At 46.4% G+C, this 16223-nt stretch overlaps 1 protein-coding gene across 2 annotated transcripts in view; it reads left to right on the top strand.

Annotated features, from left to right (window-relative positions):
* Nucleotides 1-16223, top strand: part of LOC106573613 (A disintegrin and metalloproteinase with thrombospondin motifs 20) — a 154936-nt gene that overhangs the window by 4087 nt on the left and 134626 nt on the right. For both annotated transcript variants that reach the window (XR_001321382.2, XM_014148814.2), the window contains exon 3: nt 11665-11836. Coding sequence is in view for 1 of the 2 variants with exons in the window: in XM_014148814.2 (XP_014004289.1) it covers nt 11665-11836 (172 nt within the window). In the remaining variant the exon portion in view is untranslated. The remainder of the gene's footprint in view (nt 1-11664; nt 11837-16223) is intronic.

The following is a 16223-nucleotide window of genomic DNA, read 5'->3' as shown; positions in this document are numbered from 1 at the left end:
TCACAACTATGAAATAACACATATGGAATCATGTAGTAACCAAAAAGTGTTAAACAAATCAAAATATATTTTATAATTGAGGTTCTTCAAAGTAGCCACCCTTTGCCTTGATGACAGCTTTGCACACTCTTGGCATTCTCTCAACCAGCTTCACCTGGAATGCTTTTCCAACAGTCTTGAAGGAGTTCCCACATATGCTGAGCACTTGTTGGCTGCTTTTCCTTCACTCTGCGGTCCAGATTGTGAGATTGTGTTGAAGGGATGACTTTATGGGCCAGATAGGGTTACTGTACAGGGGCAGGGTTTGACCTCAAAGGGGTTTTGCCTGGGGTAACTGGCACTGGCCATGTATCAGATGTTCTGCATGGCTGTATAACTTAACTAGCACAAAACACCATCAACTGATTGTGTTTTCAGTGAATCACACCCTTCTCTTACCTCTTTTATTTATGTGCTTTCATGTTCAGTGGATGACTTCAGATATACCGCACATACAGACAGTACCTCACCTTCTGGAAAAATAAGAAATAAGATATAATATTTATGAGATTTGATTGTCATCCTGCCCAACTTGATGTACTGTATGAATTCAAGCTCTTTTCCAAACATGAATATATGACTTCAAGCTCCTTTCCAAATGTGTTTGCATCTGTAAAGTTTATTAGTACCCTCTGTGATGTTGTCAATTCAATTCAAGGTGCTTTATTGGCATGGGAAACATATGTTAACATTGCCAAAGCGAGTGAAGTAGATAATATACAAAAGTGAAATAAACAATAAAAATGAACAGTAAACATAAAACTCACAGAAGTTCCAAAAGAATAAAGACATTTCAAATGTCATATTATGTATATATGTATATATACAGTGTTGTAACAATGTGCAAATCGTTAGTCATATCATCAGTCATTGAGAACGACAGGACAATAGCCACAGAGAGAGCATCAGTACACCCATGGCTGTAGGATATTAGGTCATAAACGTGTTGGCCTCGTCTCTGAGAGCGGAGGCTGCTGGGGCTTCGTTGTACGAGCACATTTTGGTGTGATGAGGTCATTAAGGGATGATTAAGCCTCTAAAACAAAAGAGTCATTTTGAGAAGGAAGTTTCCCTTGTCTCTGTTGCCCAATGGCTTCCCTCCGGGGAGGCTAGGGGCCTTGTGTCTTTTCACAGTGTGCTGTGACTTGTGGGAAACAGGAGAAAGATCCTGGGCTGTGGATAATTACTAATGAAGGTGCTGAGAGGAATCTAGAGGACAACTCACACCGTGGGAAATGTGTGTCCTTGGGACTTTTTCTGTTTAAAGGAACATAATGGGGGTACATTCAGAATACCCCCTATGTATCCCATATGTCCCTCTCTCTGTTTCTACAGTCAGCTGCCAAGTGATAGATGTCTATGTAAAGATCCGATGCTACACACTTTAACGGTCTATTTAACCTGAGAGATGGACTGTCTTTACTGTACGTCACATTAGATGAGTCAGCCTACAGGGCATGACAGTGGTCTTTGCTAGCTGTGTGCCAACAGACAGAGATTCCTCACCTTGGACTTTGTAGAGTTCCCTCCACCATAGCCTTAACCTGAACAGGACATTTTTCTGCCATTGTAATCCTTGGGCCAGCTGCTTAAGTACTTTTTGGGGTTACTTAAGTTTTTTTTATATATACATTTTCGGAATGGAAAAAATGCTTTCAGTGTAAACTTAAATGACTAAAACCATTTATAAAGTGTGTAGAAAAGATAATGTACCTATATATTTTTTCATAATACAAACTTTGAGAACTAACAATCACCAAAATAAAAGCTAGACAGTGAGGGGAAATAGAAAATTCCAAAAACAATGAATTTAGCAGTATTCATTTTGTTATTATGTTTGAGCAAAACACAGCACTAGCCTTGGCAATTTGCATAGAATTGTAGGAAATGTGCTTTTAAACTGCTAAGACTTTTCTCAGCTCAGTGGAGAAAGTTGTAGAATTGCAGGAAATTGCAGGCCGACCACGCTCATTGATATGCCCCACTGCCACTCCCACAACCTAAGCTCCTTTTTGATCCAGAAAAAACTATATTGAAGCTCTCTGTGGAGTCCCCTGCACCATGGCCTTGACCTGAACCTCTCTGTGGAGTCCCCTGCACCATGGCCTTGACCTGAAGCTCTCTGTGGAGTCCCCTGCACCATGGCCTTGACCTGAAGTTCTCTGTGGAGTCCCCTGCACCATGGCCTTGATCTGAAGCTCTCTGTGGAGTCCCCTGCACCATGGCCTTGACCTGAAGCTCTCTGTGGAGTCCCCTGCACCATGGCCTTGATCTGAAGCTCTCTGTGGAGTCCCCTGCATCATGGCCTTGACCTGAAGCTCTCTGTGGAGTCCCCTGCACCAGGGCCTTGAACTGAAGCTCTCTGTGGAGTCCCCTGCACCATGGCCTTGATCTGAAGCTCTCTGTGGAGTCCCCTGCACCATGGCCTTGACCTGAAGCTCTCTGTGGAGTCCCCTGCACCATGGCCTTGACCTGAAGCTCTCTGTGGAGTCCCCTGCACCATGGCCTTGACCTGAAGCTCTCTGTGGAGTCCCCTGCACCATGGCCTTGACCTGAAGCGCTCTGTGGAGTCCCCTGCACCATGGCCTTGACCTGAAGCTCTCTGTGGAGTCCCCTGCACCATGGCCTTGACCTGAAGCGCTCTGTGGAGTCCCCTGCACCATGGCCTTGACCTGAAGCTCTCTGTGGAGCCCCCTTCACCATGGCCTTGACCTGAAGCGCTCTGTGGAGTCCCCTGCACCATGGCCTTGACTTGAAGCTGTCTGTGGAGTCCCCTGCACCATGGCCTTGACCTGAAGCGTTCTGTGGAGTCCCCTCCACCAAAGTCCCATTTCAGCACCCAATCCTGACAGCAACCACTGTCTGTCCATCTGAACCTCGTTTCCAGATTTCCAAGTGACTAGGAACTAACACTAGACCCCTGACACCATGCTTCCTCATGTGTGCAAGCAAAGACTTGACACTTGGTGTGGGTTTAGCCATGTGGGACCGTTTCATGGGACAATGGGAAGTAGTAAGGACTGAGGACCACAATGGAAATGAGGACCACAACGGAAATGAGGACCACAATGGAAATGAGAACCACAATGGAAAGTGAGGACCACACTGGAAATGAGAACCACAATGGAAATGAGGACCACAACGGAAATGAGGACCACAATGGAAATGAGGACCACAACGGAAATGAGGACCACAATGGAAATGAGGACCACAATGGAAATGAGAACCACAATGGTCATTGAGGACCACAATGGAAATTGAGGACCACAATGGAAGTTTGAGGACCACAATGAAAATAAGCCTCCAGGCTTTATTGTGTTTTTATCCTCGATCAATTGTTATGTATAGATGTTGTGTCCGGCTAGAGCTGCCTTCTGCTTTTAATTATCCAATAAATTAAATCAATCAAGTCTATTCCTCATTCTGACAATGTACTACTGCCTAATTTTCACATTTGGTCTGATATAATTTGGTAAATGTCATACAGAGTTGTACAATGTTAGATAGGTCGTTGTCAGTCTGCATCACTACTGTCTCGACCCCATGCTCTATTGGACACAGCACATGTAGGAAGTGCCTAGTGCCCAGCCTCTGTCTAGTTCATCAACTCAGTAATCACTCAGTCCTTGGCATTACTGTACAGTACCTGAGTGAAAGGCTGACATTAGCCTTGACATTACTGTACACAGTACCTGAGTGAGTGCTTCAGGCTGACAGTGCTTGTCTGCACTTTGACATAAGCATAATGTTCTGCTGTATGGGATAGGCTGCTACAAGATTTCTTCTGCTTAATGGCCTTGTGTTCAAACACTTCCCCCCAGCAGAAACTGCCAGCACCATGCCTCTTAATGATACAGTGTAACTGCTCAATGCCAGTACATTCACATTCATTCGTCTGCCTTCAGAGGAGCAGAGTGGGGCTGCCTTCCTGCACTCAAGGTAGTTTAGTTTACACACAGTATACAAGGAGAGAGAGAGAGAGAGAGAGAGAGAGAGAGAGAGAGAGAGAGAGAGAGAGAGAGAGAGAGAGAGCATCTGCCAACTTGCAGAAGTTTGTTTGTCATCTCCTGTCTGGATTACTGCAACTCGCTGTTGGCTGGGCTCCCTGCCTGTGCCATTAAACCCCTACAACTCATCCAGAACGCCGCAGCCCGTCTGGTGTTCAACCTTCCCAAGTTCTCCCACGTCACCCCGCTCCTCCGCTCTCTCCACTGGCTTCCAGTTGAAGCTCGCATCCGCTACAAGACCATGGTGCTTGCCTACGGAGCTGTGAGGGGAACGGCACCTCCGTACATTCAGGCTCTGATCAGGCCCTACACCCAAACAAGGGCACTGCGTTCATCCACCTCTGGCCTGCTCGCCCCCCTACCTCTGAGGAAGCACAGTTCCCGCTCAGCCCAGTCAAAACTGTTCGCTGCTCTGGCACCCCAATGGTGGAACAAGCTCCCTCACGACGCCAGGACAGCGGAGTCAATCACCACCTTCCGGAGACACCTGAAACCCCACCTCTTTAAGGAATACCTAGGATAGGATAAAGTAATCCTTCTAACCCCCCCCCCCCCCCATAAAAGATTTAGATGCACTATTGTAAAGTGGTTGTTCCACTGGATATCATAAGGTGAATGCACCAATTTGTAAGTCGCTCTGGATAAGAGCGTCTGCTAAATGACTTAAATGTAAATGTATATGTTTCCTCTGCTTTGTGTCATGTTATTACAACCCAGTCATTATATTGTACTTGGGCTCAGGTTGATCTCTCATCATATAGCTAGGTCTGCAACACTTAGGCTTTCCAAGATGCAAGGGTGTGGGTGTTCAAGTGTTTATAACATCTATTGTGAACGGAAAAGAGTAACTGTACATTATTATTATGGTTGTAATGGATATTATTTTCCATGTCCTATCTGGATATTTTCTGTTGTCAAACACCGATCACTTGTGGAGATGGTCATTGAAATTTCTCCCAAAAGATAACATTCCACTGCACAATATCCTGTTAAAGTGTGCGTATGAAATTACCATACAAACACCTTTGTCTTCACAGCCGAGTGAGCCAGCGAGTGGCTGACCGTTGAACTAAGCAGCTTTGTAAGGGCCTCCCTCATCCGCCACATAAATATTTGCATTGCTCTGACAGCCGCCCCATCCTGTCACGATTAAAAGTATTGCACTCTCAAATACCATAAAAAAACTGTTTTAAAGCCACAGTCTGTATGTAGGTGACATGCTAATAGGGTGTGACATGAAATAAATAAAATACAAATGTATTATTATTTAGGCTTTTTCCTCCCCAATTTCGTGATATCCAAATTGGTAGTTACAGCCTTGTCCCATCACTGCAACTCCCATACGGACTCGGGAGAGGCAAAGGTCGAGAGCCTTGCGTCCTCCGAAACACGACCTTGCCAAGCCGCACTGCTTCTTGACACACTGTTCACTTAACCCGTAAGCCAGCCGCACCAATGTATCAGAGGAAACATCGTACAACTGGCGACCGTATCAGCGTGCATGCGCCCGGCCCTCCACAGGAGTCGCTAGAGCGCGATGGGACAAGGACATCCCTACTGGCCAAACCCTTCCCTAAACCGAACAGCGCTGGGCCAATTGTGAGCAGCCTCATGGGTCTCCCGGTCACGGCCGGCTGCGACACAGCCCGGGATCGAACCCGGAACTGTAGTGACATCTCAAGCACTGCAATGCAGTGCCTTAGACTGCTGCACTACTCGAGAGGCCCCAGATGAAATGACACTATTAGATATGTGTCAATCAAGCCCACTTTTTCTCATCAGATTTCCTGAGGACGATGCTGTCACCTGACCCTTTATTACACAATGTCCTCAACTCAAAGAATTAAATAATTCTTCAGGCATTCCAGAATGCAAATTATGGAATTTGCATTCAAATCAAATAATTTTATTTGCCACATGCTTCGTAAACAACAGGTGTTGACTAACTGTAATGGTCCTGTGTGAAGCTGGTGTAGAGAGTCAGGTGCAGGACAGCAGATATGAGTAATCAACATACTTTACTCAAAATACACAAATACAAAGCAATATAGCGAGCCCACAATAACAGACCGATTTACAATGAACAATCACTCACAAACAAACATGGGGGAACAGAGGGTTAAATAATGAACAAGTAATTGGGTGAGTGAAGCCAGATGTGTAAGACAAAGACAAAACAAATGGAAAATGAAAAGTGGATCGGCGATGGCTAGAAGGCCGGTGACGTCGACCTCCAAACGCCGCCCGAACAAGGAGAGGGACCGACTTCAGTACCCCCCCCCCCCCGAAGCGCAGCTCCAGCAGCATGCCGACACCGACCTCGGGGACGAACCGGAGGACGAGGCGCAGGGGGATCCGGATGGAGACGGTGGAACTCCCACAGCAACGAAGGGTCCACGACGTCCTCCACCGGCACCCAGCATCTCTCCTCCGGACCGTACCCCTCCCACTCCACGAGGTACTGAAGGCCCCTTGCCCGACGCCTCGAGTCCAGGATGGCTCGAACAGCATACGCCGGGGCCCCCTCGATGTCCAGAGGGGGCGGAGGAACCTCCCGCACCTCAGACTCCTGGAGTGGACCAGTCACCACCGGCCTGAGGAGAGACACATGGAACGAGGGATTAATACGGTAGTCTGGGGGAAACTGTAACCTGTAGCCTCCCACGTTCTGTCTCCTTAGGACTTTGAATGGCCCCACAAACCGTGGGCCCAGCTTCTGGCAGGGCAGGCGGAGGGGCAGGTTTCGGGTCGAGAGCCAGACCCGGTCGCCTCGCTGCGGTGGCAGTCGGCGCTCGCCTTCTGTCGCGTCACGGCCCGTTGCAGGTGCACGTGGGCGGCGTCCCAGGTCTCCTCTGAGCGCTTAAACCATTCGTCCACCGCAGGAGCCTCGATCTGGCTCTGATGCCAAGGTGCCAGAATCAGCTGATACCCCAGTATGCACTGGAAGGGGAGAGGTTAGTAGATGAGTGGCGGAGTGAATTTTGGGCCATCTCAGCCCAGGGGATGAACGCTGCCCACTCCCCCGGCCGGTCCTGGCAATATGACCGCAGAAACCTTCCCACATCCTGGTTTACTCTCTCCACCTGCCCGTTACTCTCGGGGTGAAAACCTGAGGTGAGGCTGACCGAAACCCCCAGACGTTCCATGAACGCCCTCCAGACCCTGGACGTGAACTGGGGACCCCGATCAGAGACTATGTCCTCAGGCACCCCGTAGTACCGGAAGACGTGAGTGAACAGGGCCTCCGCAGTCTGTAGGGCTGTAGGGAGACCGGGTAAAGGGAGGAGATGGCAGGACTTAGAAAACCGATCCACAACGACCAGGATCGGGGTGTTGCCCTGTGAGGGAGGAAGATTTGTCAGGAAGTCCACCGACAGGTGCGACCACGGCCGTTGTAGAATGAGTAGGGGTTGTAACTTCCCTCTGGGAAGGTGCCTGGGAGCCTTGCACTGGGCGCACACCGAGCAGGAGGAAACATAAACCCTCACGTCCTTGGCCAAGGTGGACCACCAGTACTTCCCACTAAGGTAACGCACCGTCGGACCGATGCCAGGATGACCAGAGGAGGGTGACGTATGGGCCCAATAGATCAAATGGTCGCGGACAGCAGACGGAACGTACAGACACCCAGCTGGACACTGGGGGGGAGTGGGCTCTGCACGTAACGCCCGCTCGATATCCGCGTCCAGCTCCCACACCATCGGTGCCACCAGGCAAGAGGCCGGAAGTATGGGAGTGTGATCCATGGACTGCTTCTCTGTGTCATACATCCAGGACAGTGCGTCTGCCTTAGCGTTCTGGGAACCTGGTCTGTAGGACAGAGTGAAAACAAAACGAGTAAAGAACATGGCCCACCTTGCCTGGCGAGGGTTCAGTCTCCTCGCTGCCCGGATGTACTCCAGATTGTGGTGGTCAGTCCAAATGAGAAAAGGGTGTTTAGCCCCCTCAAGCCAATGTCTCCACGCCTTCAGAGCCTTGACAACAGCCAACAGCTCCCGGTCCCCCACATCATAGTTTCGCTCCGCCGGGCTGAGCTTCTTCGAAAAGAAAGCACAGGGGTGGAGCTTTGGTGGCGTGCCCGAGCGCTGAGGGAGCACGGCTCCTATCCCAGCCTTGGCTCCTATCCCAGCCTCAGCGTGCATTGCGCCCGGCCCACCACAGGAGTCGCTTGTGCGCGATGGGACAAGAACATCCCTGCCGGCCAAACCCTCCCCTAACCCGGACGACGCTGGGCCAATTGTGCGCCATCCCATGGGTCTCCCAGTCACGGCCGGCTGTGACAGAGCCTGGACTCAAACCCGGATCTCTGGTGGAACAGCCTTAGACCACTGTGCTACTCGGGAGGCCAGCATATCATTGCTACAGGTGTGAGTGCTATGGGGCGATAGTCATTTAGACAGGTTACCTTGGTGTTTTTGGGCACAGGGACTATGGTGGTCTACTTGATACATGTAGGTATTACAGACAGGGTCAGTGAGAGGTTGAAAATGTCAGTGAAGACACTTGCCAGCTGGTCAGCGCATGTTCTGAGTACGCGTCCTGGTAATTCGTATGGCCCTGCAGCCTTGTGAATGTTAACCTGTTTAAAAGTCTTACTCACAACGGCTACGGAGAGCGTGATCACGCAGTCGTCCAGAACAGCTGGTGTTCTCATGCATGGTTCAGTGCTGCTTACCTCGAAGCGAGTGTAGAAGGCATTTAGCTGGTCTGGTAGGCTTGCATCTCTGGGCAGTTCTCGGCTGGGATTCCCTTTGCAATCCATGATAGTTTGCAAGCCCTGCCACATCAGACAAGCATCAGAGCCGGTGTAGTAGGATCTAAGCTTAGTCCTGTATTGATTCTTTGCCTGTTTGATGGCTCGTCGGAGATCGTAGCGGGATTTCTTATAAGCATCCGGATTAGTATCCCGCTCCTTGAAAGCGGCAGCTCTAGCCTTTAGCTCAGTGCGGATGCTTCCTGTAATCCATGGCTTATGTACATACGGTCACTATGGGGACGACATCAATCATGCACTTAATAATGGAGCTGGTGACTGATGTGTTAACCTCTCTTGGGCAGGTGGGACGCTACCGTCCCACCCACGGGACACAATATTCAACAGCCAGTGAAAAATGTCATAATTCAAAGTTCTCAAACATACGACTATTTTACACCATTTTAAAGATACACGTCTCCTTAATGTAACCACATTGTCCAATTTCAAAAAGGCTTTACGGCGAAAGCATAAAGTTAGATTATGTTAGGACAGTTCCAACACAAGAAAAACCACACAGCCATTTTCCTAGCAAGGACAGGCGTCACAAAAACCAGAAAACCAGCTAAAATTATGCACTAACCTTTGACGATCTTCATCAGATGATACTCCTAGGACATCATGTTACACAATACATGCATTTTTTGTTCGATAAAGTTCATATTTATATCCATAAACCCCATTTTACATTGGCGCGTGATGTTCAGAAAATATTTAGCCTCCAATACTGCCGGTGAATCAGCACAACAATTTACAAAAATACTCATCATAAACGTTGATAAAATATTAAACTGTTATTCAAAGAATTATAGATGAACATCTCCTTTATGCAACCGCTGTGACAGATTTCAAAAAAGCTTCACGGGGAAAATGTTTTGGAACATAGCTAACTCACGTGAATGCGCGCCAATGAACTCATGTGCTTTCCTGAGTCAACAACTTCCAACTTCCTCTGTTCGCTCTCTGTTCATCATAGACGCCTCAAACAACTTTCTAAAGACTGTTGACATCTAGTGGAAGCCTTAGGAAGTGCAAAATGAACCCTAAGTCACTGTGTGTTCGATAGGCAATGACTTGAAAGGACTACAAGCACCAGATTTCCCACTTCCTGTTTTTTGCCTGCCATATGAGTTCTGTTACACTCACAGACATCATTCAAACAGTTTTAGAAACTTCAGAGTGTTTTCTATCCAAATTTACTAATAATATGCATATTCTAGTTCCTGGGCCCGAGTAGTAGGCTGTTTAATTTGGATACGTTTTTAATCCGGCCATGAAAATACTGCCCCCTACCCTAGAGAAGTTAAACTCCTCAATGTAACATATTCCAGGCTGTGCTAGCAAAACAGTCCTGTAGCTTAGCATCTGCTTCATTGGACCACTTCCATATTGGGCGCGTCTATGGGACTTACTGTTTGAGTTTCTTGCATGTAAGCAGGAATAAGGAGTGTAGAGTTATTGTCAGATTTGCCAAATGGAGAGCAAGGGAGCGTTTTGTATGCATTTCTGTGTGTGGAGTAAATGTGATCGAAAGTTGTTTCGCCTCTAATTGCACAGGTGACATGATGGTAGAAATGAGGTAAAACGGATTTCAGTTTCCCTGCTTTAAAATCACCGGCCACAAGGAGCTCCGCCTCTGGATAAGCATTTTCTTGTTTGCTTATTGCCCTATACAGCTCGTTGAGTGCGGTCTTAGTGCCAGCATCGGTTTGTGGTGGTAAACAGGTAAATAGTTTGGTCTACAGCTTATCATGAGGTATTCTAACTCAGGCGAGCAGAACCTTGAGACTGGCTTAATATTAGAGATCACGCACTAGCTGTTGTTAACAAAGAGACACACACATCCCCCTTTAGCTTACCCGAAGCTGCCGTTCTGTCCTGCCGATGCATAGAAAAAACAGCTACATGTACAGTATATTATCCATGTCCTCGTTTAGCCACGACTCTGAGAAACATAGGATATTACATGATGGCCAATCCATATACCGCGGTAACATGATCGGACATTCAAATACTGCCACGGCAAGATCGTGTTACTGCGAAGTCTGGTCAAATTAAGATCAAACATCTGTACTAAGAGGGATTACCAGTGTGATCAATGGTGATTGACAGAGACCTTTCTTAGTAGTTTTTTTCTGTTTGACTATTTTCCACGGTGTTCCCATTTCCACCAGCTAAAGAAGACTTGTACTTTTTAGATTTTGTTTTTGCATTATTCTTGTGTTCTTTGGACTAGTCATGGAACTAATGATGCATAGTACACTGTGTACTTTACTAGTACTCAACATTTACTCAGAGAAACAGCACACATGCTATAACAGCTCGGTACATCACTCACATCAATCACTGATACATGGTGCCAATAACCGTTATGATCCTGAATTAACAAATGTAATAATTAGCACAAGGAGTTGAGTTGTCTCTAGATCTATGTCTGGGACAATACAGGACATGCACTTGCTGAATGGTAGGGACTACTCAAAGGAGTTCTCTAGAAACCAATCCTATCATGCTACAGATGTAAGATGTTAATTTGATCACAATTTTGTTGTTGAAAATTTTCCTGCACAGCAGGAAATGCAAACTTGTAGTGTATTTGATGTTGAAAAAGTCTTCTAAAGTTTGTAATTTCGACTTTAAAATGTCAGACTTCATTTCTCCCAACGAAAAATGTATTAACTCCTACAAAAAATTTCCATTAATTATAATTCACATAATAATTCACATTTCCTGTTTCTGCAGGATTATTTTCCTGCTGTAGCAAACTGGCTCTAATGAACATCCTACATATGTATATCTGCCACACACACTTCACAGACCTCCTCTAACCAACTCTTCTCTCTCAATCTACCCTCTCTCCTCCAGATGGGGACTTTTACCACCCAGCATGGTGAATACTTCTTAGAGCCCCTGATGAAGGCGGAGGAGGGGGAGGAGTACGACGAGGAGCACAACAAACCTCACCTCGTCTACAGACATGACAGGAAGAGGAGAGAGAGTCCTGCCAGTGAACCCACACAACCCTGCTCAGCTTCAGGTAACAGACCTACCCACCACAGTCTGCCCCTGTACTAACCGTTGTCTGAATCCTCTCCTATACTGTACTATACTATACTGTATTACACTATACTAGAGGGTTTTCCAAACTCGGTCCGCCCCCTAGGTGCCCATTTAGTTTTTTGCCCTAGCACTATACAGCTGATTCAAATAACCAACACATCATCAAGCTTTGATTATTTGAATCAGCGGGGTGAGTATGGGAAACCCTCTTATACTACACTACACTACACTATTTTTGTATTCACTTTTATTTATTCAGGGTAGCACAATTAAGACCAGGGTCTCATTCCCAATGGTGCCCTGATTACAAACATTTACTCAGAACAATTTATATTACAGTTAAAACAAGACAAATAAAAATAACCACAAGGCACAACCACAACACCACAATTTTAGCAAATAAACCACTACAATCAAAAGAAAAAGCTGCAATCCTCAATGAATTCATTCAACACCCGAGTCCTAAACTACTATAGCGGCAGGAATTTTGTAGGTTATTTCAACAGTGGGGGGCACTAAAACTAAAGGAGGATTTACCTAAATTGGTCAAGACCAGAGGGACCTCAAGAGTTAACCAATCCTGCGAGCAGGTTTGGTAGCTCATTCTTTTATATGTTAGCAACGAAGTTAAGTAAGTTTGAAGCTTGTGTAGCAGGGCTTTGTAAACATAAAGGGAATAATGAATTGATCTACTGGACTTTAACAAGGACCAGCTAACCTTTTGATACAGGATGCAACAGTGAGTATTGAAACTGTCGACAGTGATAAAACGAATGGCGCTATGGTAGACGGCATCCAAAGGTTTAAGAGTTGTGGCTGCTGCAATCTGGTAAATGGTGTCACCATAATCAAGAACTGGAAGGAAAGTTGACTGTACAATCTGCTTCCTGCTATTTAGGTAAAGGCAAGGTCTATTTCTGAAAACGAAGCCCAATTTAAATCTTAGCTTTTTAACTTTAAACATTAAGTCTTTGTCAATCCAAATGCCCAGATATTTGTAGGTGGTGTCCCTATCAATGGGAGAACCATCCAATGAATAAATATGTAGTCCATCTGAAACATTCTTGTGAGAACTAGAGAAGAACTGTAATGCGATGCTACTGGCGGCAGAGAAGTCAGGTGCAGGAGAGCGGAAACTGATTTACAACGGTTGTGTTTAATAACCATAAACCACCGTCAACAGAACAATACAATAAATGGGTCAAACAAAACCTGGTAAATACCAGCATACAGTTCAAAAGCACTACAACAAACAATTACGGACAAGGACATGGGGGGGAACAGAGGGTTAAATACACAACATGTAGTTGATGGAATTGGAACCAGGTGTGATGGAAGACAAGACAAAACCAATGGAAAATGAAAAGTGGATCGGCGATGGCTAGAAGGTCGGTGACTTCGAACGCCGAACGCCGCCCGAACAAGGAGAGGGACCAACTTCGGCGGAAGTCATGACAACAACATGTATTTAGTCTTGCCTGCATTATACTACACTACACTACACTTTACTATACTTCACTACACTACTCTACACTATACTATACTAAACTAATCACAGTCTAAATGTTACTGGGGTTCCCCTCACACTTACCCCCAGTATGACCTGCTCTGTTTTGTAGTTCACTCTGTGCCACAGCCGTAATAGCTGCGCTAACAGCAAATTATACTTAGTCGCAATTCTTGACTGCGGGTTTAGCGAGAAGATTTGAGTCTTGAGTGTCATTGACATTCTTTATTTAATTAAGCTAAAATGTGTTCCAGCCAGCCATCGCCTCCTGAGGTTTTTACTCTCCTTTCTGGAGTGTTCACACCCAAGACTGCGGAGGAACAGAGGAAGAAATAATTGCTTTTGAGTTTGCTGCACTGTCGGAGATAAATTTAGAAACTGGAGAGCACTGCATTTTATAAGCTGCTTTTAAATGTTCTCCATTTCATTAGAATTTTAATAGCTGCAGACTTTAGGTGGTGGAGAGGCCCACAAAAAGCAAAGTGACCCAGCAGAGTTCACCCTGACGCAGGCCCTTAAAAGATGGCTCATGGGGAGCTTTGTGGGCGGCCTTTGTTGGCAGATGCAATAAATCTTTTATGTGCTGGACACTTGATTTGCTTCTTGTCTGGACCCGGGTATTGTGTGCTGGTTGTGGCCATTGTCTGTGGCTGGATTTAAAGTAGTTGGAGTGACCTGAGGGGCCAGGCCAAAACCTCCTTAATATGCTTGCCTTTCACTCCTTCAGTCTGTGTGTGGCAAAAATCTGGAGGGTCTCACTCTCAGCCAGGCACTGGAGGACTTTGAAATATGCTCTCTCTCTGTGTAGACACTGTCAGACAGTGGGAGGGAGGCGGGAGCCTCTTGAAACGCCTTGGTTTGACATGAAGGTGTAGCAGCTCACACAAGTTGTGGGTCTATCCACCCAGTCTCCATTTAATATCTTTCGAGCCTCACAGATTAGATACAGTAGGTTTTTCTATTCAAAGTACCCAAGCAAACACATTCTTCCTCCTCACTTTTTAATGTCAATGGGGTCTTGTTATAACATAGATATATAGCAGGAGAAAGAGAAGACACCTGCAGAATGCCTCATCAAAGGGCAGCAGAGCAGACACACAATGAGGCAGGATTAAAGGAGAGAGACGACACAGGGCCGGGTTAGGACAGGAGGACTGTGAGGTGTCCTGGGCTGTGGTTCCACACCCTGATCTGATAGGCTCCTCTCCAGATGCACTGATAAATGCCTCTCTTTGAAGGCCACAGTAGGCCTGCCTGGCTGGCTGCTAGTAGGCCTTATTTCTTTTTATGGGAATGTGTGCAGTGCGCACACTGACTGCTACTATCAGGTCAGGAGTAAACACTGTGTTGGTTGGCTGCTCTCAAAGCACAGCGAAGGTATCAAATCAAAGTTTATTGGTCGCTTACACAGATTTGTAGATATTATCGCAGGTGCAGCGAAATGCTTTTGTTTCTGTGGCGCAGCGGTCTAAGACACTGCATCGCAGTGCTAGAGGCGACACTACAGATCCGGGTTCGATCCCAGGCCTTGTTGCAGCCGGCCGCGACCGGGAGACCCACGAGTTGTTGCACAATTGGCTCAGCGTTGTCCGGGTTAGGGGAGGGTTTGGCCGGCTGGGATGTCCTTGTCCCATCGCGCTCTTGCGAATCCTTGTGGCGGCCGGGCGCATGCACGCAGACTTTGGTCGCCAGCTGATCTACCAATTGGAGATCACGAAATTGGGGAGAAAAAGGTGTAAAAAGTACCCCTCATAAAAGATATATACATCTAGCTCCAACAGTGCAGTAATATCTAGCAATACAATAACAATACACACTTAATCCAAAAGGTTAGAAAATATCAGAAATATCAGAATGAGCAATGACAGAGTCCAGAATATAAATGTGTCTGTTTATATATATATATATATATATATATATATATATATATATATATATATATATATATATATATATATATATATTTAAATGGTGTGTATATGCAGTATGGACAGTATATGAATAGAAAAGGTGTGTACAGCAGTAGTTATATAGGATGAGCCATGACTAGAATACAGTATATACACTACATGACCAAAAGTATGTGGACACCTGCTTGTCGAACATCTCATTCCAAAATCATGGGCATTAATATGGAGTTGGTCCCCCCTTTGCTGCTATAACAGCCTCCACTCTTCTGGGAAAGCTTTCCACTAGATGTTGGAACATTGCTGCAGGGACTTGCCTCCATTCAGCAATGAGAGCATTAGTGAGTTCGGGCACTTAGGCGATTAGGCCTGGCTTGTAGTCGGCGTTCTAATTCATCCCAAAGGAGTTCGATGGAGTTGAGGTCAGGGCCAGATGGTGAAGCTTCATTCATCATTCCTGAGAACGCGTTTCCACTGCTCCAGAGTCCAATGGCAGCTAGCTTTACACCACTCCAGCCGACACTTGGCATTGCGCATGGTGATCTTAGGCTTGGAAACCCATTTCATGAACCTCCCGACCAACAGTTCTTGTGCTGACGTTGCTTCCAGAGGCAGTTTGGAACTCGGTAGTGAGTGTTGCAACCAAGGACAGGCGATATTTATGCGCTACGCACTTCAGCACTCGGTGGTCGCGTTCTGTGAGCTTGTGTGGCCTACCACTTTGCGACTGAGCCGTTGTTGCTCCTAGACGTTTCCACTTCACAATAATAGCACTTACAGCTTTACCTGGGCAGACATTTGCCAAACTGACTTGTTAGAAAGGTGGCATCCTATGACGGTGCCACGTTGAAAGTCACTGAGCTCTTCAGTAAGGCCATTCTACTGCCAATGTTCGTCTATGGAGATTGCAGGGCTGTGTGCTCGATTTTATACACCTGTCAGCGACGGGT

This window comes from Salmo salar, chromosome ssa16, assembly GCF_905237065.1.
Source record: "Salmo salar chromosome ssa16, Ssal_v3.1, whole genome shotgun sequence".
NCBI lineage: Eukaryota > Metazoa > Chordata > Actinopteri > Salmoniformes > Salmonidae > Salmo > Salmo salar.
Note: the sequence above shows the minus strand (reverse complement) of the source record. Positions and strands in the feature narration are given on the sequence as shown.